General features: G+C 37.8%; 1 protein-coding gene across 1 annotated transcript in view; it reads left to right on the forward strand.

The window, feature by feature from the left end:
* The window catches only part of PIK3R3 (phosphoinositide-3-kinase regulatory subunit 3), an 86146-nt gene that overhangs the window by 43106 nt on the left and 21485 nt on the right, over positions 1 to 21555 (forward strand). The window contains exons 2-5 of the mRNA XM_022575597.2: positions 5358 to 5466; positions 7613 to 7711; positions 15717 to 15897; positions 16289 to 16414. Of these exons, the coding sequence (XP_022431305.1) occupies positions 5358 to 5466; positions 7613 to 7711; positions 15717 to 15897; positions 16289 to 16414 (515 nt within the window). The remainder of the gene's footprint in view (positions 1 to 5357; positions 5467 to 7612; positions 7712 to 15716; positions 15898 to 16288; positions 16415 to 21555) is intronic.

Genomic DNA, 21555 nt, shown 5'->3' on the forward strand with positions numbered 1-21555 from the left:
ACTACATTTTATTTATTCATTTGGGTTGTTTCTGCTTTTTGGCTATTATAAATAATACAGCTATGAACATTTATATACAAGTTTTTGTATGGTTGTATGTTTCATTTCTCTTGAAATATACAGCTAGGATTGAAATTGCTGGGTTATATGGTAACTGTATGTTTAACCTTTTGAGGAACTACTAGACTATTTTCCAACCAGTTGCATCATTTTACATTTTCATCAGCAGTGTATGAAAGTTCCAATTTCTCTACATCCTCACCAACACTTGTTATTATCTGTCTCTTTGATTATAGTCATCCTAGTGGGTATGAATTGGTATCTCATTGCAGTTTGATTTTCATTTCTGTGATGCCTAATGATATTGAATATCTTTTCATGTGCTTGTGGGCCATTTGTATATCTTCTTTGGAGAGATATCTATTCAGATCCTTTGCCCATTTTTAATTTTAGTCACTTTTTTTTCTGTTAAGTTGCAAGGTTCTTTATGTGTTCTAGATACAATGTTTTGTCAGATATATCATTTGGCTCTTAACATTTAGGTCTTTGATCCATTTTGAGTTAATTTTTGCATATATGGTGTGAGATAGGGGACCAACTGCATTCTTACATTCACATTGTTCCCCTTTCCCCACAGTATTATCTATAACTTTTTTGTTAATTAAAAAAGAAGTTTTTTTGAAACAATCTAAAACTTAAAGTTGCAAGTATGATACAAAGAACTTGATTTCTTGAACCATTCAGAGTAGGTTGCTGACATGATAGTCCATGATGACTATATTTGTGTGTATTTCCCACCAATAAGAACATTCTCCAACGTAACCACAATACAACTATCAAAATCAGAAAATTAACATTGGTGCATTACTACCATCTCATCCTCAGATCCCATTCAGGTGTTGCCATTGTCCCAGTAATGTCTTTTATAACAAAAGGAGCCAGTCCAGACTCACACATTGTATTTAATTGTCATGATTCTCTAGTCTTCTTCAATCTGGAACAGTCCCTCAGTCTTTCTTGACTTTCATGACCTTAACATTTTTGAAGATTCCAAGCCAGTTTTGTTTTTCTTTTTTTAGAGGGAATCTTTTTTTTTTAAAATAAATTTATTTATTTTATTTATTTTTGGCTGTGTTGGGTCTTCGTTGCTGCGTGTGGGCTTTCTCTAGTTGCGGCTAGCGGGGGCTACTCTTCGTTGAGGTGCGTGGGCTTCTCATTGCGGTGGCTTCTCTTGTTGTGGAGCACAGGCTCTAGGTGTGTGGTGCACAGGCTTAGTTGCTCCGTGGCATGTGGGATCTTCCTGGACCAGGGCTCGAACCATGTCCCCTGCATTGGCAGGCGGATTCTTAACCACTGCACCACCAGGGAAGCACCAAGCCAGTTATTTTGTAGAATGTCTTTCAGTTGTGGTTTGTCTGATGATTTGTCTGTGGTTTGTCTGATTTCCTCATGATTAGATTCAGCTTATGCATATATGGCAGGTATTTGGCAGAAGTGATGTTGTGTCCGTGATGCATCCTGTTGGGGGCCAATGATCTCACCATTACTGTTGGTAGTAACCTTGATTAAGGTATATTTGTCAGGTTTCTCCACTATTATATTAGTCTTTTTCAATACTTTTGTGATTAATAAGCATTTGTGGGAAGGCCTTTGAAATTATGTCTTCCTCATTAATCTTTCAATTTTTTCATTTATTTATTTATATCTGTGTGGACACATAGATTCCTATTTTGTTTAATGGCTTATATTCCCTTACTATTGTTATTTGTATTGATGCTCCAGTTATCCCAGATTTGGTAGTGGGAGCCCCTTCAAGCTGGCTTCTTTGTTCTTTTGTCATGGCCCCTCATTCTTTGAGTACTTGGTTACTTTTTAGCACAACATAATGTTCCAGGTACATTTGGTACTTGCTCTGCCCAACCTCAGCCATTTCTCCAAAGAGCCCTGGTTCCTTTTAGTAGAGAATGGCATTAGAAACCAAGATCTGGGTGCTAGGTGTGCATATTAGGATTTTGCTGATCCCAGGACCTCTCAGGGGACAGAGCTAGGGAATAGTTGTATTTTCTATAAGTACAGACATTTATATCTATCTATCTATCTATCTGTTGAATTCCATGAGTTCACATCAATAGCTGCAATTGCAGTCCAAACCAGGGGGTTCATTCTATTTTTCTACCTTTCCATATCTGTAACTTCCTTTTTAGACTGTGAGAACCCCAGCTCCTATTATCTATAATAGTTCTACTTATTTGATCCATTTCTCTGTATTACCCAGTCTTTCATAGTTATTGCTACATTCTGTCTACCCACTCCCATCCCCTGCCCAATTAGAAATTCTTTGCATCCTAATCTGGCTTTGCCCCACTGTGTTGGGATGCCCACCTCCTAGGACTGTGTCCTTGTTAGCTTGGTCTCCAACACTCTGTGCCACCCGGCTCCCAGGCCACTGCCCTTCTTCTTCACTCACCTTCAACACCCCACGCCAAGTTGCCCTCTTGAGGATTCCCTCCTCACCCTGCTGGAGCTCTGAGATCCTTGTTGTGCAGCTGCCCTCAAACATGGACATAGTCCTCCCTCACCTGCTTTGGGCTCTGACACCAGCTCTTGGCCATCATGATCAGCTCTCCCTTAATGGCTTTTGGACTGAATTGTTTGTGAAGGGGCTTCATGTTGTCTTTTGAGAGAGAAGTTTTTTGGACATCTGTTTAGAATTGAAAGTTTATTTTTTTTCTAATTTAGAACTATTTTATTTGAAGAGATTTTCTTCGGTAGTTCTAAACACGAAACGAATGCTGTTTGACTGCTTCAGAGGCATCATTGTATTTAAATGCATCATGTGATATATTTACATTTTAAGCCACGCTTGAAATTGAAGACTCAATACAAGCTTTTTAAAAAATTATTTATTTATTTATTTATTTATTTATGGCTACATTGGGTCTTCGTTCCTGCGCGTGGGCTTTCTCTAGTTGCAGCGAGCAGGGGCTACTCTTCATTGTGGTGCGCGGGTTTCTCATTGTGGTGGCTTCTCTTGTTGCGGAGCACAGGCTCTAGGTGTGCGGGCTTCAGTAGTTGTGGTGCATGGGCTTAGTTGCTCCACGGCATGTGGGATCTTCCCGGACCAGGGCTCAAACCCGTGTCCCCTGCATTGGCAGGCGGATTCTTAACCACTGCGCCACCAGGGAAGTCCCAATACAACCTTTTTATTATTTTTAAAATTACTTAATTTATTATGTGTGTGTGTACAAATACACATTTTTTTTAGCCTTTATTTTTTTTGAATTGAATTTAATTTATTTTTTTACATAGCAGGTTCTTATTAGTTATCCATTTTATACATATTAGTGTGTATATGTCAATCCTGATCTCCCAATTCATCACACCACCACCACCCCGCCACTTTCCCCCCTTGGTGTCCATACGTTTGTTCTCTACATCTGTGTCTCTATTTCTGCCCTGCAAACCGGTTCATCTGTACCATTTTTCTAGGTTCCACGTATATGCGTTAATATACGATATTTGTTTTTCTCTTTCTGACTCACTTCACTCTGTATGGCAGTCTCTAGATCCCTCCATGTCTCTACAAATGACCCAATTTCGTTCCTTTTTATGGCCAGTACAACCTTTTTAACAAAGGAAGTATTAGTTATAACAAAACATAACTATTCATTCTACAGATTATCATTTTTCCTAATATGACCACTAAATATAGAGCCCCTATTAAGGTTTTTTTTTTAGAAAAAATGACACAGTAATGCAAATTACATTTCCCTTCTCTTTACTAGTAATAAACTATGACATCCATTTGACAAAGCACTTCCCAACCCTACCAAAGTCATTTCTGCAACCTTTGCAACTCAAAATTGACCACCTTTTACACTTAATCTGTCTCCTGTAAGGAATGGATGTAAATGGTTATGTCAAGTGCAGAAGTCAGCCTGTGTCAGTTGGTGTGTATTTTATATTGTGTTCTTAAGTTAACACCAGAAAATGAAAAATAAGTACTCTTATGTGAATGAAACATACCCTTTGATAGTTATCACAAAGGCAGAATCAACTGATTTTTAGTCAGGACTAGTGTCTCAATGTCCATTTCTTTATTAATGCTTTTTATGGAAATGTGTTAAAGGCATAGGTATAAACGCACATGTGAACAGCTTACTTCTCTCCCAATAACCACTTGCCTGGCCTTGCTCCTCCTTTTCATTGGATCAAGCTACTGAGCCCTCAGCTACAGAGGCTGTGGCGCCTAGTCAGTATTTTTAAATAAAGCAGATCTCATATCATCCTTTTCTGAAAAATGAAGTACAGAGAAGACTATGGAAAGTAGTGAGAAGGAGCATACTGTGAAAAACAAAAAACCAAAACCATAGGATGTGATGTTCAAATTTAGAGAAGAGCTGGTTCATGATAACTGTCAGTAAATCATAAAGTAGGGGGCAGATTGGGCCAGGACTGGAGAGGCTGGAAGGCCAGGGAGCCTCAGTGCGCCTGACAAAAGTGGGCATGCTCCAGATGGACAGTCTAATTACGACCATCATGGCAAACATTTTCACAAAGCTGTAAACTCTTCAAGGCCAGGGACGGTGGCTTACTCAAGTCTGTATCCCCACTTCTTAGTACTTTCTTGCACATGATAGACATTTAATACGTATTTCTGGGAACCAGGGAACTGAGCCGAATCAGCTCACTGCTTTCGAAGCCATTTTGTGTGGTGTCTATTCATGCAATTCATTCACTCCTCTGCCTAAGGCAGGGATGACAAACAGACTTTATCTCACTCTGATGGACTGGTAATGGATGCCTGGAAGCATGAATGCCACAGATTTTGAGGGGACTTCCTTGGCAGTCCCGTGGTTAAGACTCCACGCTTCCACTGCAGGCGCACGGTTTCAATCACTGGTTGGGTAAACTAAGATCCCCGCAGGCCGCGCGGTGGGGCAAAAAAAAAACTGCATAAAGAAAAAATGATGTGGATTTTGAGACCAATTCCTGGCATGGAGGAAAGGAGTGCCGCTCATTCACAATGCCACCTTGAAAGAATGGTGGCACAGACATTCTCTTTTCCCCACCCCTGGTCTAGGAGAAGGGAATCCAACGAAAAGCTAGTACTTTATAAGAAGGAAGTAAACGCAAATAGCTCGAATATTTCATTTTTTCAGGCAATTATTGGTAGAGTTCTAAAAGGACTCTTTCTTTGGCTAATGTTTAACATTTAACATAAAATAACTCTTAATTTGATTTATAATTATTTGAATCTTAATGTACATTGGTTAATGAGCTGTGTTTGACTGAGGAAATTAGAAAACAAATAATAATTTACATCTACAAAATAATAATATTCATTTCTCTTCTAGCTCTTCCACCAAAGCCACCTAAGCCAATGACTTCAGCCATTACAAATGGAATGAAGGACGGTTCTGTTTCTCTTCAGGATGCAGAATGGTACTGGGGGGATATTTCAAGGTAACTAGAAGGGTACTATAATTGAATGAAGTTTAAAAAAATAATTTTGAGATTATGAGTTAAAATAAAACATTTTTAATGCCCCACAAGTTGTCATTTAAAGATTACCATTTAAAAAATTGTTTAGGAGAACCTTTCAAATTTTCTAAACGCTTTTCTTCCCACAAAAAAAAGTGACAAGAAAATCTTTCAATTATGGCTGTGATTATTACTTTTAATACTGTATTGAGGATAGACTTCTGAATAAATGAAACCTATACATTTAGGATAGGTGCATGTGTTTTAGGATAAAAGATATTTATCTGTACTTAATTTTCCTTACTTTTCTGTTTCTAAGGCAATGGTTCCACAATCTTTGCATGCACAAGAATCATGGGGTAGGGTCCAGGAATCTGCATTTATAACCTCCCCAGGTGATTTTTATGCACCCTTCACACACCTCCTTTTGAGAAACAGGACTCTAGTATAGATTTGCTTTTTGGGTAAAATGTGGTTTTGGGAAGCTTTGAACTTACAGAAGGAAAAAATATATATGTATATATATTTTAAAATTTGAACATTGTATTTTCTTGTTTTTAAAAAGTCCTATCCATTTCTGCCAAGTCAGATTCCAGGTTGCTTCTATATTGCTCAATATGCTTGTCCTTCTCTTTCTCTTGTCTGTTCTCTCCCATTACAAAGTAGCACTCATTTCTTTTTTTTTCCTTATCATTTTAACCGTCTTTAAATATACAGTTCAGTGGCATAAAGTACATTCACATTATTGTTCAACCATCACCACCATCCATCTCTGGAACTCTCATCTTCCCAAAGTGAAGCTCTGTACCAATTAAACACTAACTCCCCTTTCCTCCTGTTCTCCCCAGCCCCTGGCAAGCACCATCCTGCCTTCTCTTTCTATGAATTTGACTATTCTAGGTACCTCATATAAGTGGAACCATATAACATTTGTCCTTTTGTGTTTGGCTTATTTCACTTAGCATAATGTCTTCAAGGTTCATCCATATTGCAGCGTGTGTCAGAATTTCCTTTTTAAGGCTGAATACTATTCCATTATATGTACATACCACATTTTTATTTATTCATTCATCTGGACATTTGGCTTTGGTGAATATTCGGATTGTTTACAGCTTTGGGCTATTGTGAATAATGTTGCTGTGAACATTGGTGTATCAATGTTTGTTCAAGTTTCTGCTTTCAGTTCTTTGGGTGTATACCCAGAAGTGGAATTTCTGGGTCATATGGTAATTCCTTATTTAATTTTTTTTTTTTTTTTTTTGTTGTTGTTGTACGCGGGCCTCTCACTGTTGTGGCCTCTCGCGCTGCGGAGCACAGGCTCCGGACGCACAGGCTCAGCGGCCATGGCTCACGGGCTCAGCCGCTCCGCGGCATGTGGGATCTTCCCGGACTGGGGCATGAACCCATGTCCCCTGCATCGGCAGGCAGACTCTCAACCACTGCACCACCAGGGAAGCCCCTCCTTATTTAATTTTTTAAGGAAGACTTAATATATTTCATATTCAAATTGATCAGAAAATTTAAATTTTAGCAGTGTACAATAAAAGGATCTGTTATATTTAAATACTACTTAATTTATATTTTAAGACCATGTGGTTCTATAATTCAAGTTTCTTTTATGCTCTGCCATTTTCTTTGAGTCTTCTAGTGTTGTTCCTTAAAGGCCTAAACCAGCTCTGCAGAAGGAATTTGTTATCAGTATAAATTCAAATTGGAGAATATTATATTAAAGGCTGTGAACTAAGTAAATTATCCCCACTCTGATCTGACCCAGCTGCCGCTGTTGCTTAAACTTAATCTTCTTTCTAAACAGCTGTTGTTTTTTTCTGAAACTCTACAAGTTCATACCTGCCTAAGGAAGCCCTAAAGGCTTAATGGAAACACTATTCCCTACAGACAGTTGAAACCTGGAAGAGTTTAAAAATCAAATACCCTTCCTTAGATTGCATAACACCAAAAATCAAAACAGAAAGAAATATCTACGGGGAGGAACTAAATGACCTCTGGCAGCCCCCATGATTCTATAACCTTAGACGTACCTACCTCCCAACTAGTCTTAGTGATAATATGTGAAAAGAACAACCAACACTTACATTTTTTTCATTTTTCCTATAATTCTGTTCTTCAGGGAGGAGGTAAATGACAAATTACGGGACATGCCAGACGGTACCTTCTTGGTCAGAGATGCCTCAACAAAAATGCAGGGAGATTACACTTTGACTCTGCGGTGAGTATTTTTCAGCATTTTGGCTAGGGTTCTACTAGGATTATTTATTTCTGGGTATACAAAGATTCCCGTATTTTATTTAAATCTTTACATACAAATTTTTTCATATTTTTATTTAATTTAGATACATAATTTTTAGTTTGGCTAACCGTCCTTTTTCTACACATTTAAATATTTAAATGTAATATTAAAAAGGCAACAGTTTTTATTTTTATGTAGCAATAAGACAAAAAGGCTTAAAATTCCTAAATGTAATAAGTAAGAAATATACTGTTGACCTTATGAGTGAAGGAGAGGTCATGGGCACAGCCTAAGGTTATTAATGATGTGCTGGGAATCCACCCCTCCAATAACAGACTTCAGAGAGTAAAACTCAACATAGTTTAGGCTGATGAGGATATGTAGAAGATAAAGCAATTCTCAGCCTATATCATGCCATCCATGTGGGCGTATTAGAATCTCATAACGTGGATGTATCATTCTTTATATTTACAAAGATGGGATGTATATATATTTATAAAAAAACTTTATATATATATATTTTTTGTTTGTTTGTTTTTTTTGCGGTACGCGGGCCTCTCACCGTCGTGGCCTCTCCCACTGCGGAGCACAGGCTCTGGATGCGCAGGCTCAGCGGCCATGGCTCATGGGCCCAGCCGCCCCGCGGCATGCGGGATCCTCCCGGACCGGGACACGAACCCGCGTCCCCTGCATCGGCAGGCGGACTCTCAACTACTGCGCCACCAGGGAAGCCCTATAGATATATTTTTAATTAATTAATTTTTGGCTGTGTTGGATCTTTGTTGCTGTGCACGGACTTTCTCTAGTTGTGGTGAGTGGGGGCTACTCTTCGTTGCGGTGCGCAGGCTTCTCGTTGCGGTGGCTTCTCTTGTTATGGAGCATGGGCTCTAGGCACACGGGCTTTAGTAGTTGTGGCTCGCGGCCTCTAGAGCGCAGTCTTAGTAGTTGTGATGCATGGGCTTTGTTGCTCTGTGGCATGTGGGATCTTCCCGGACCAGGGCTCGAGCCTGTGTCTCCTGCATTGGCAGGCAGATTCTTAACCACTGTGCCACCAGGGAAGCCCAGATGGGATATATATTTAAATAGGTTGGGAATACTGTATTAGATATTTCCACATTCAGTTTTAACAATTAACATAGCCTAAGGGCAATAAAGTCTTGTGATTTTTTTTTTAAAGGAATATCTAAAGAAAAGAATAATAACAATAGTGACAATAACAACTTCCTTGTACTAAGCATTTTACATTCAATATCTATTTATTTATCAAAACAACCTTATGAGGTAGGTATTATTAATATTTCCATTTTATAGATGAAGTAACTGAAGCTTAACTTTGTTAAGAAACTTGTCCTAAAGACGCTTAGCTTATAAGTGGCAGAGGATGAGTTCAAATCCAGACTTATCTATCTCTTTGTTGCCTTTCCAGCCTAGTATCTTTAGGAAAAATAATCCCATATTTTATGCTAGAAATTTGGGGTTTATATCAGTTTCTAGTAAAGACATTAATACCTTAGGACTTCAGTTGTGCTGAGGAATAATTAGTGTTCTACAGTGATTCATTCAGCTTAATTTTTTCCCATTCCAGTCAGGCTTCTGTCTCTACTACTCTACACGGACAGCTAAACCAATGGCCACTTCTCTCTTACCTTACCTGACCTCTTAGCAGCATTAGTCACAGACACTTCTTCTTAGAAACAGTTTATTGTCTTGGCTGTTGTGACATCACCCTCTCCTAATTTCCTTCCTAACTCCTTTGCTCAATATCCCAGGGCTCAGAATTGGGCCTCCTTTTCTCCATTCTCCCAAGGTGAGCTTGTCCTCTCCCATGGCTTTAATATACAGCTTCATGGTGATGATTCATAAACCTTATCTCCAGCTCTGACCTCCTGAATTCCAGATGCATATATCCAGTTGCTACTTAGATAACTAGAGGACATACTAATTTTAATATAATCAAAGCAGAATTCTTGATTTCTAATGCATCTCCTCTACCCAGACTGTTTCTCTTCTAGTCTTTTCTTTTTTCAGAAGCAGAACCACGATCTCTACAGTTACTAGAACCACAAATCTTTTTTTTTCCTCCCTTTCCCTCAGCCTCACATCCAATCCATCATTAAACGAGCCCTGCCAACTCTACCTCCAAATCTACATCCATAATCTCTTCACACTTCTCTACCATCCAAATCTAAGCCACCATCTTCTTGCTTATATTTCATAGTTACCTCCTAACAGATTTGGATATGTAGAAAGTTGGGAGAGAAGATTTGCAGGATTAGGTAACAATAGGAACAAAGATATGAAGGTGAGGAACTATAGAGTCCTGTTCTGTGAGATGCAATCCCATTTGGCTAGAGGGTAACATTTGAAAAGAGGAAAAAGCAGTAGGGGATAGAAGGTTGGAAAAGGGTCATGTTGAAGAGGGCTTTGAATTCTAAAATTTGGAGTTTGTGTTTATTATCATAGGGAGGAGGGGGAACCATTTCATTTTTTAAAAAAATTTATTTATTTTTGGCTGCGTTGGGTCTTTGTTGTTGCACATGGGCTTTCTCCAGCTGCAGCCAGCAGGGCCATTCTTAGCTGCGGTGAGCAGGCTTCTCATTACAGTGGCTTCTCTTTGTTGCGGAGCATGGGCTCTAGGCACGTGGGCTTCAGTAGGTGTGGCACGTGGGGTCAGTAGTTGTGGCTTGCGGGCTCTACAGCACAGGGTCAGTAGTTGTGGCACACGGGCTTAGATGCTTCGCAGCATGTGGGATCTTCCCAGACCAGGGCTTGAAACCCTGTCCCCTGCATCGGCAGGTGGGTTCTTAACCACTGTGCCACCAGGGAAGTCCCCCATTTCATTTTTTAAATAGGGAAGTTATATGATCAGACCATATTTGAATAGAAAAAAATAAAAGAGGATAGAGACTAGTAAAGAGTTAAAAGGCTATTATTAATTGAGAGGGAATGATCATCCAGAATTAGATTTATTCTTTAATCATTTAATATTATTGAGTGCCCACATTGTTCTAGGAAAAGGAAATGATGGACAAGTCAGACATGGTCTCTTGTCTATAGTGTTTATATTTGGGAAGGGGTATTAGTGGGGGAGAGGGAGACAAAATAAACACATAAAAAAGAAATGAGGGAGTTCCCTGGCAGTCCAGTGGTTAGGACTTGGCATGGCCCTGGGTTCAATCCCTGGTTGGGGAACTAAGATCCCGCAAGCTGCGAGGTACAGCCAAAAAAGAAATGAGACTGAATCACTTTGTTGTACACCTGAAACTAACACAATATTGTAAATCAACTTAGTTCAATAAAAAAAAAAGAAAAGATAATTTCACAGTGTATGAAGTGCTATATAGGGAATACATAAGGTTATCTGATAACAGAATATGAGGAAAGGGAATTTCACATGGTTTTCATGAGGGCCTCTCTGAGGATATGACTTTGGAAAACTGAAGGATTAGAAAGAGCCAGCCAGAAAAGTGTTCCAGGGAGAGGGAACAGAAAATGCAAAGACACTGATTTTGGAAAGATTTGGTGGATCCAATGAATGCAGAGACTGCTGTGCCTGGCTTCCAGTGTGAACCACAGAGTGGTAGGAGATGAAGTTGAAAGTGGGGAAGAGCCCAATGCAGAGAGCCTGATGAGCCATGGTAGGGAATTTGAACTTTATTTCTAAGTGCAAAAAAAATTAATAAAAGGTTTTAAGCAGGAAAATGACATGATTGAAAGATTAAATGAACTATTACGTAGGATGGTGGCTCTAGGAATGGAGTTGAGGAATCAAAGTAAGAGGCAATGTGGAGCTAAGAGCTAAAAGAATTTGATAATAGAAAAGGTATGAGGTTGAGGAGGAGTTAAAAGTGACTGGTTTGACCCCTGCGGGGCTTAGAATGAATGTGCCATTTATAGAAATAGGAGAGCCAGGAGCAGTTGATTTTTAGCTGCTTCAGAACTTCCAGGTTAAAAAATATCTAGAATATGGCTAGAAATTTAGGTTTAATGCTTAGGAGAGAGTATAGGGCCAGAAAAAGATTCAGGTACCATCTATATAGAATAATTGGAATTTTAAAGAAAGAGTTTATTTTGGAAAAAATGGGTAGAGGCTGAAGGCACATTTTTTAAGGGAATAACTGTGTTTAGCAGCAGGATGGAGGCAGAGAAAGAGCAGTCTAAGAGGTTGAGAGAAAAGAGTAATGTCCTAGAGGTCATGGGAGTATGAAATATTAAGAAGGAATTGGGGATGGAGAGAAGGAAGGGAGTAGGGAAATTTCAGTCACTGCAAAGAATCTGAGCCTGGGATAGAGGAAGTGAGCAGAGTCTGAATTTGGTGACCCTCAAATGAGAGGAATGAGAGTGAAGTCAGACTGCAGAGAGTAGGTGATGAGAAAGTAGTGGTTTTTCAATTCAGTAACCGTTTTAAAAATCAGCAAATAGTATTTATTATAGAAAATCTGGATAGTTAACAAATCTTTAGGAATCTGATATATGCCAGGCATTGGGCCAGGTGCTAGGATATAAGAAGGAATAGCATGATTCTTCTGTTCAAGAAGATTACAGTGAGGGAGAGGCATAATTAAAAATCCACCACCACAATTCCTTCATGTCTTTACTTCCCTCCTTCTCTGTTTAGGGTCCATGGTCCACTATTAAAGTTACCCTTGTGAATATATCCTCTCTGCAAACTTGCTCCTCTCTCCCTTCATGGTAGTCGTCTAACTATATTCCAACACTTGTTAAATTCAACTCTCCATCTATTTTTTGCTTATACCTGGGCAGCTGAATGTGGAGAAAAATACATCATGCTGATTGGTCTCACATTAACTTTGTGACTGCTAATCTTAAGTGGGCATTTAGTACTGCCCAGCTAAATTTGCATTTCCGCAATCCATTTGCTCTCTCGCTTTTCCTAGATGATAATTTCACATATACTTTTTTTTCTCTTCAGATCAACAACCCACCTCCTTCCCTTTTAACAAGCTGCTTCCTGTTTCTCTGAGGACATGGAAGCAGTTAGAAGCCATAATTCCATCATGCTCCTGTTGCTATAGCTGTCAACACGAATGTAAATACTCTGTCTTTTTCCTGTTCCATTCCTGTCCTTGTCCAAGATCCTGTTGTGGACTGGATCCCATCCCATCCCTCTAACCTACTCAAGGACATCACCCTAGGAATTATCTTGTCCTTTCTTTTGTATCAACAGTTTTTGTCTCTCTACTGAGCCGTTCCCATCAGTATATAAATATGCTATACTGTCTCTCACTTAGGAATAGTAAATAAAGAATACTCCCTTGACTCTTTCTCTTTCCAGCTATTTCCTTATTTCTCTGCTCCCATTTACAGCAGTATTCCTCAAGACAGTTCTCTATAGGCATTTCTTCTATCTCTTCTTTCATTCTCTTTAATCCATTCCAGTCAGGCTTCCATCCTTACCATTCCACTGAAACCATTTTGTCAAGATCACTTAGTGATTCTCTACTTTGCCAAGCCCCAAGATCATTTACCCAGTTGATTATTTCCTCTTTGTTGAAATGCTTTTTTTTTTAATTGCTTTTTTTGGATACCATTTACTTATTAATTCCCCTCTCTTGGTTTCCTTTGTCATCTCCCTGACCACTAAACATTGGTGTACCCCAGGACTTAGACCTCGGACCTTTTCTCTTATTCAACTATGTTCATCTTCAAATAACATCTATAGGCTGACAATTCCTGATTTTATACATCTAGCCCAGAACTTTCTCCTGAACTTCAGATTCTTCACATAGGCTGCAGGATCCTCTGCTCTTGGATGTTCACTAGGCATCTCAAATGTAACACGTCTGAAACAAAAATGTTTTTTCCTCTTTAAACATGTTCTTTTATATATCCTTCTTCACTCCAATAAATGACAATTCCGTTCTGGCTACTTAAGATAAAAACCTTGAAATCATCTTTACCTTGTCTCTTTCTCTCATATCCATATCCAGGCCACAGCATATCCTGTCAGCTCTCTCTTCAACATATATTCAGAATCCCACCATTTCTCAGTGTCTCCACTGCTACTACCCTTGTCCAGGACACCATCATGTCTCGCCTAGATTATCTTTCCACTCTACCCCTTCCCACTTTGAATGGTCTCACCTCAACCTAGCAGCTAGAATGAGCCTTTTAAAACACGAAATAGATGATATCATTCTGCTCAGACCCTCTTGTGTTTCCCTGTCTTACTCAGCAAAATCCAAAGCCATTACGATGACCCATAGGCTATTAAATGATCTAAGCTCGTTTTATATCTTTTACTTTGTCTCCCACTACTCTGCTTTTTGCTCATTCAGCCCCAGCATCACTGGCCTCATTGCTGTGCCTGGAATATGCCAAGCTTGCTTCTGCCTCAGGGGCTTTGCACTTGCCGTTCCCTCTGTCTGGAAAACTTCTCCCCCAGATATCTGCTGTGCTAGCTCCCTCAATTCATTTAGGACTCTGCTAAATGTCGCCTGAACAAAGTGGTTTTCCTTGTTTAGCATGTATAAAATAGCAATCCCTCCACCCCCAGAATGATCTCTTCCCTTTACTCTGCTTTATTTTTTTTCCAAAGGACTTAATACCAGTTGATATATCTAGTTGTATATTTTATATGTTCTATCTTAATGAAAAATTCTTTATCCTCTTTATAAATATGGAGATACATTCCTCATGCTGCTAAACTGGAAGTTCTGTGAGAGCGTGTACTATATCTGGCCTGCTTATCATTATGTCCACTGTGCCTCATACAGTTCCTGGCACATAGTAGATGTTCAATAAGTTTTTTTTTGAATGAATGAGTGCTTTTTAGCTTTTCTCTAGCAGAAAGACCAGCTTGCATTTATTGTGGGTGTATGTGTGGGTATATACACCTATAGAAACTGCATATGATTAGGTGGTCCTTCTAATGTACATTTTACAGGAATAGTTCTTCATCCATCTAAACACTGACCTTCTGAGCATTAAATTTAAATCAGTTCATAGATTCAAACCAATTGTGTTTGACCTTTCACAAATCCCAGTGGTTCATTTATCATGTGTAATGGCATGGCATAAAGAGATACAGAAGCATATTTTTTCCCCATTAAGTCTGCATTCTGCTATAAGAACAGTTGAATGGGAATGGTGCAGTATTTTGCTATGATATAATGAATACATCTGCTCTGGTTTTAGATTATACCTTATGGGACTTGTAAAACATTGCCATTTTAAGCTTTGGTTATAAATTATCTTTTAAGGGACCATTGGATATGACTCAGTAAGCAAAAGTGGTCTAAACTATTCAAGCATCAGATTACATCCATCTAATATAAATGACTCTTCAAAAGCTGTACTTTGTAAAACAGTTGAATGACAGTTGAATCATTTACATATTGCGATAGCCTAAATAAATAGTCATTTCCAAGAATTATAAGCAAATATAAAAGAAAAAATAATGTAAGGTGCTAGATTAATTACTCAGTTATAAATCATTCAAGGAGCTTAATTATGTTTGTGCATTAACAATAAAACCTTGAGTGCTGTGTTGGTGTATGTGTGACAAATGGTTATCATCCCCCTTCATGTAGAGATTGCTTCTGCTTCCCTCCACAGACACACAACCACGTATCTTTAGATCCCAAAGAGATTGTCCCTGTTCTTCCTGATATAGAATTTAAATTTAAAAATTCATTCAGAAAATAAACAAAAGGTACAATTTACTTGTGTTTTGATTTTTTTAGTGATTATTTTTGCTAAATTTGTTGATACTGGAAGCTGTGTAAGTATGCTGACCTTTAGTAACCAAGATATTTTACAGACAAAAGAAATAGTTGTAAAAAAATATGATATTATGTATACTTCTACACACATAACATGTGCCTTTTTACCCATTCCAGTTTCATTAACATAGTAAAAACTTGTTTATAATGTAACACCAAGCTTTCATATCTCCATGTGAAAGTAGTACTTCAATAGAATTTTTTGGGAAAAAAATCTACAGTTGTTGTCTTGTTCACAGGAAGGGAGGCAATAATAAGCTAATAAAGATCTATCATCGAGATGGTAAATATGGCTTTTCTGATCCTCTGACATTTAATTCTGTGGTGGAGCTCATTAGCCACTATCATCATGAATCTCTTGCTCAGTACAATCCCAAACTTGATGTGAAGCTGATGTACCCAGTGTCCAGATACCAACAGGTATGATTACACAATTTTTTTTTGGCTGTGCTGTGGAGCATGCAAGATCTTAGTTCCCCCACCAGGGATCGAACCTGTGCCCCCTTCAGTGGAAGTGTGGAGTCTTAACCACTGGACTGCCAGCGAAGTCCCATGATTACACAAGCTCTTGATAGCTAATTGGCAAGTCATTATTTAACAACATCATTTGATTCTGACTTACCAGGCTTATCAGTTAGAAAAAAGAAGAAATTTAGACGTTTAAAATTTCATACTTAAGATTTAAGACATTTTTAGAACTTATTTTGTGGCTACTACTCCTTAATAGCTTGTTGTATGTGTTTATTAACTTTATATAAAAATAATTCTGTTTATGTTTCCTATTCTTTATTTCTTTTGTTTACCTGTATAGGATCAGTTGGTAAAAGAAGATAACATTGATGCAGTAGGTAAAAAACTGCAAGAGTATCACTCTCAGTATCAGGAAAAGAGTAAAGAGTATGACAGGCTATATGAAGAATATACCAGAACATCCCAGGTTAGTATATTTTTGTTGTTTAGGCCAATAAGTATGCAATAAGTATTATAGTTATATCGGATTTTCTATAATTTTATAATTTTCTATAATTCACCTGACAATCTTTAGCTGTCTTAATATCTTTTTTTAATTTAAAAAGTTTTTAAATTTATTTTTTATTGATGTATAGTTGATTTACATATATAAATTCTTATATATATTTATATATAAAAATTATTTTTCAGATTCTTTTCCATTATAGGTTATTACAAGATATTGAATATAGTTCCCTGTGCTACACAGTAGGACCTTGTTGTTTAAGCTGTCTTAATATCTTTTTGTTTTTAATTGAAGTATCCTTGATTTACAATGTTGTGTTAGTTTCTGGTGTATAGCAAAGTGATTCAGTTATACATATGTATACGTATTCTTTTTCATATTAATATCCTTTAATATCAAATAAACTGGTTTGAATAATACCAACTTATTATTGAATAAGTTTTCAATAGGGTATAAACACTGTGCTCCTATACATCTTTATTCCTCCCCCTTTATATTGTTACTACCACTGATTACATTTTTATACATTGCCAGTTAGCATAGATTTATAATTATTGTTTTATGCATTTGTCCTTTAAATCATATAGGCTTTTATATTTACTTATCCAGTTACCTTTACCAGTATTCTTTATTTCTTCATGTAGCTTTTTTTTTTTTTTAATATTTATTTGGCTGCACCAGGTCTTAGTTGCAGCACGCGGGATCTTCGTTGCCTCATGTGGGATCTTAGTTGCAGCACATGGGATCTAGTTCCCTGACCAGGGATCAAACCCGGGCTCCCTGCACTGGGAACTCGGAGTCTTAGCCACTGGACCATCAGGGAAGTCCCTCTTCATGTAGCTTTGAGTTACTGTCTAGTGTCCTTTCATTTCACCCTGAAGGAGTCTCTTGAGCATTTCTTGTAGGGCAGGTCTAGTGGTAACAAACTCCTTCAACTTTTGTTTATCTGGGCATATCTTAATTTCTCCTCCTTCATTCTTGAAGGACAGTACTGCTGGTTATAGAATTTTTGGTTGATGGTTTTTTTTTTCTTTCAGGGCTTTAAATATGCCTACCCACTGCCTTCTGGCCTCTATGTTTCAGATGAGAAATCAGCTATTAATCTTATTGGGGGTCATTTGTATATGCCAGGTTGCTTCTCTCTTACTGCTTTCAAAATTCTCTCTTTGTGTTTTGACAATTTGACTATAATGTGAAATACTTGTTTTTTTTAATATGTCTATAGTTTATAATTGTTAACTGTGAAGGGTATTCCAGTATTACTGTGCTTCATGGTACCTTGTTTTGACCCTAGAATTAATGTTCTTGATTTCTCAGCCCCAAAGCCCTTGATCTTATTTCTAAGCTAGTGTCTGTGGTGGGCAGTGTAAAGGTAGAGACTGCACCAGGAACCTCAGGACTGGAGGAGTTTATTAGGGAATATTGGCCTGTGAGGATCATAGGTTAGGTATGAGATATAGTGCTGACTGGGGAAAGGTGTGGGATTACAGTGGCCAGAACTGCCGTAATGGTCCATTTTTCTATGTGAGATGTTTGCTTTCATTTTATTTTCAGGTTTTCTTTTATTAGTTAATTAGTTATTCAGAATGATTTTAATAACTTTTTTTCCCTTTTCTAATACTTGTGTCTGTGGTGTGCCTGTGTGTGTATGCTTTTTTTTACACTGCAAATTTCAGCTTTTCTGTATTCCTTTACCTCTTCTAGGTGCATTATCTGTGATGAGGCTAGTGTTTGAGTTAGAATGGGGAAAAAGTTACTGAGGAATCAACATATGTGGTCAACATTAGGGGATGGTGAAATTATCATACATATAATAGAAGGTTATACAGCTATTAGAATAGTTTTCAGAAATTATTTTAAAACTTCTTGATTTTTAAAAAGTGAAAAAGTTATGTAAATATGTATGTTAAATTCAATATAAATGTTGCTGAATTCTATGAATTATATCACACAACGTAAAAGTCCCCATTCCCCAGAGGCAACTGCTGTTATTAAGTGCTTCTTAGGAATTCCTGATGACCTGAGAAATGCTAATGATGTAGTTTCAGGTAAAGGAGACAGCATTTAGAATTGTGTGTACATGATTTCAGCTGTGGGTGTACCTACTCGCCTGAAGGGAGAAGACTTTATAAAAATATTCTGGGATGTTTTGGGGATAGAATTAGAGAGATTTGGGGAAAATACAGTTAAAATAGAAAGAAGGAAATAATAAAAAAATAATATGCATGTATTATTCTGTAACAAAAATGGCATTTCTTCTTTTTAAAACAAAATGAACACTACCAAACGTAAAATAGATAGCTAGTGGGAAGCAGCCGCATAGCACAGTGAGATCAGCTCGGTGCTTTGTGACCACCTAGAGGGGTGAGATAGGGAGGGTGGGAGGGAGGGAGATGCAAGAGGGAAGAGATATGGGGACATATGTATATGTATAACTGATTCACTTTGTTATAAAGCAGAAACTAACACACCATTGTAAAGCAGTTATACTCCAATAAAGATGTTAAAAAAAAACAAAAAAATGAAATGAAATTATTCTATAACCATCAAAAAGAATAAGGCAGTCTACATTTACTGATTTTTAGTGGTTTCTAAGACATATTAAGTAAAAAAAAAAAAGTGAGGTACAGAAAAATATATGTGGTAGAGAGAAGCCTGTGCGCTGCAACGGAAGATCCCACATGCTGCAATGAAGATTCCGCTGGCAACTAAGACCCGATGCAGCCAAATAAATAAATAATTTTAAAAAAGAAAAATATATGTGGTATACTGTCATTTATGGTTAAAAAAAGAATTTGGAAGGTGTTATATATTTATATGTACTCAGAATATCTCTGGTCAAAAACTGACATACTCTCTGGGGAAGGTAATTAAGGCAGTGAGGGTGCAGGAGTAGGGAACTTAATCTTTACTATTCTTTTGTATTGTTTGAGTTATTTTTTTTCTCTGTGCCTGTATTACCTTTTTAAAAATTATAAAATGAACTGAATTGGAATTTAGGAGATTTATTTTCTAATCCTGGTTATGTTAAAAACTAGTGATGTCCCATGAGAGACATCACTTGTCCATGCTTCAAGTGCCCATCTATAAGATGCAGATACTGGCAACTACAGCTATATTTGAGTGTGAATGTGTGTTTGTGAGAGAGAGAGAGAGAGAGAATCAGGTATAAAAGGTTAGCACAACCATCCAAAAACATTTATTGAATACCTAGTCTAGGTATGAAACTATATTTGACTCTAGAAATACAGAGGGAGAGATGAGGCCCTATTTTGTAAAAGTGCAAAGTGCTCTGACAATATTTGTTAAATATAATGTGCATTAGTCAAAATAGCATACTTTAATCCCTTTCCTCTGCATCAAATAAAACTATGATGGGTTACTATAATTGTGTGTGTATATTTATTTAAAGGGCAACGTATAACACTATGTTTAATCTCACAAAAACATTGAGTAAAAGATTCAAAAGAATATATATATAATATGAGTGTATTCTATAAGGTACAAAACCAAGCAAATGTTAACTTTTTAATTTTGGCTGTGAGCATAAAGTGGTAAAACCATAAAGAATAACAAGGAAATGATCATCATAAAGGGCAGGATAATGTTATCACCAAGGCAGGGAAGGTAGAGTGGGAAAAGGCAGGGAGTTGTGATCCAGAAAGCATACACAGGGAATTTCTGGGGTGCTGGTAGTGGATGTTCATTTTATAATAACTTGTTAAGCTGTGTATTTTTTATGTACTTTACTGTTATATCTCGTGCTAAAAAATGATAAACATTAAAAGCCCATGGCTGTATGCAAAAACAATGTGAATATTTCTATAGATCAGAGGTGGAAGAGAAACCCATAATAAATAATCATAAATGGAACTTTTGGATCTGGAAATAAGCAGAGACAGCTGAGAGCTTGACCTCCGTGGTAGTTCCTTCTCAGTCTTCTTTGCTGATTTCTCCTCTTTGACCATTGTTCTGTTCTCCTTTCTGGATAGTCATTCACTCTCTGGTGTGATCTCAAAGAGTCTCATGGCCTTTACATACCACCTATATGTCAGTAACTCCCAAAATCCTATCTCTGGTTCTTCTGCCTTCTTTTAACTCTAGACTCATATATTCAACTGGCTATTCAACAGCCCCACTTGGATGTTTAAGTAGATATCTCAAGCTTAACATATCCAAAATTGAACTCTGATATTCCACGTCAAGGCTGTTCTACCCTTTGCTTTCCCCATCTCAGTTGAGAATTATAATATTCTTCTTACTCAGGTCAAACGCCCTGAAGTCTCTCTCTTTTACATGTTGCGTCCAGTCCATCAGGCATTCCTGTTGACTTTACCTTTAGAATATACCCAGAATCCTACTCCTTCTCACCACATCCATTGCTAATACCTTGATCTAAGCCACTGTCAGTCATTTATCACAGAAACCTCCGAACTGGTCTTCTTGCCCTTATCTATACTCCCCTTGCCCTGGTCAGTTCTCAACATAGCAGCTAGGTGATACTTGTAAAACATAGGTAAGATCATAGCACTCCTTTGTTTGAGACCCACCTCTGGTTCCACGTTTTACATAGAGTGAAAGCCAGCGTTCTCTCTACAATGCCAGTATGATCTGTGTCCCTCTTTCTCTCTGACCTCATTTCTTATAAGTCTCTTCCCCACTATACTCCAGCCACACTAGCCTCCTTGTGGCTCCACGAATATACTAGACCTGCTGCCTATCTTTGAGTCTTTGCACCAGCCATTTCCTTGCCTGAAACACTTTCCCCCGAGATAGGCACCTGGCCAACCACCTCACCTCCTTCACGGCTTTGCTCAAATGTTGTCATCTCAGCGAGGCTCACTTGACAACTTTATTCGAAATTCCAGCTCACATTTCACTTCTCCTTTCCCACTCTACTTTTCTTTTTCCGTAATACTTCTTACCTTCTAAAAAACTATGTGATTTATTTACTTGTTCTATTATTTATTGTCTGTATAACCCCCTAAACTATAAGTTCTAGGAGGGCAGAAATCTTTAAGTTTGTTTACTTACATATCCCAAATGCTTCAAATAATGCCTGGCATATAGTTAGTGTTCAATTGTTTGTTGAATGAATTTAT

The sequence above is a fragment of the Delphinapterus leucas genome, chromosome 1 (assembly GCF_059928025.1).
Source record: "Delphinapterus leucas isolate spDelLeu-1000000601 "Yukka" chromosome 1, BTC_Dleu_Yukka2, whole genome shotgun sequence".
NCBI lineage: Eukaryota > Metazoa > Chordata > Mammalia > Artiodactyla > Monodontidae > Delphinapterus > Delphinapterus leucas.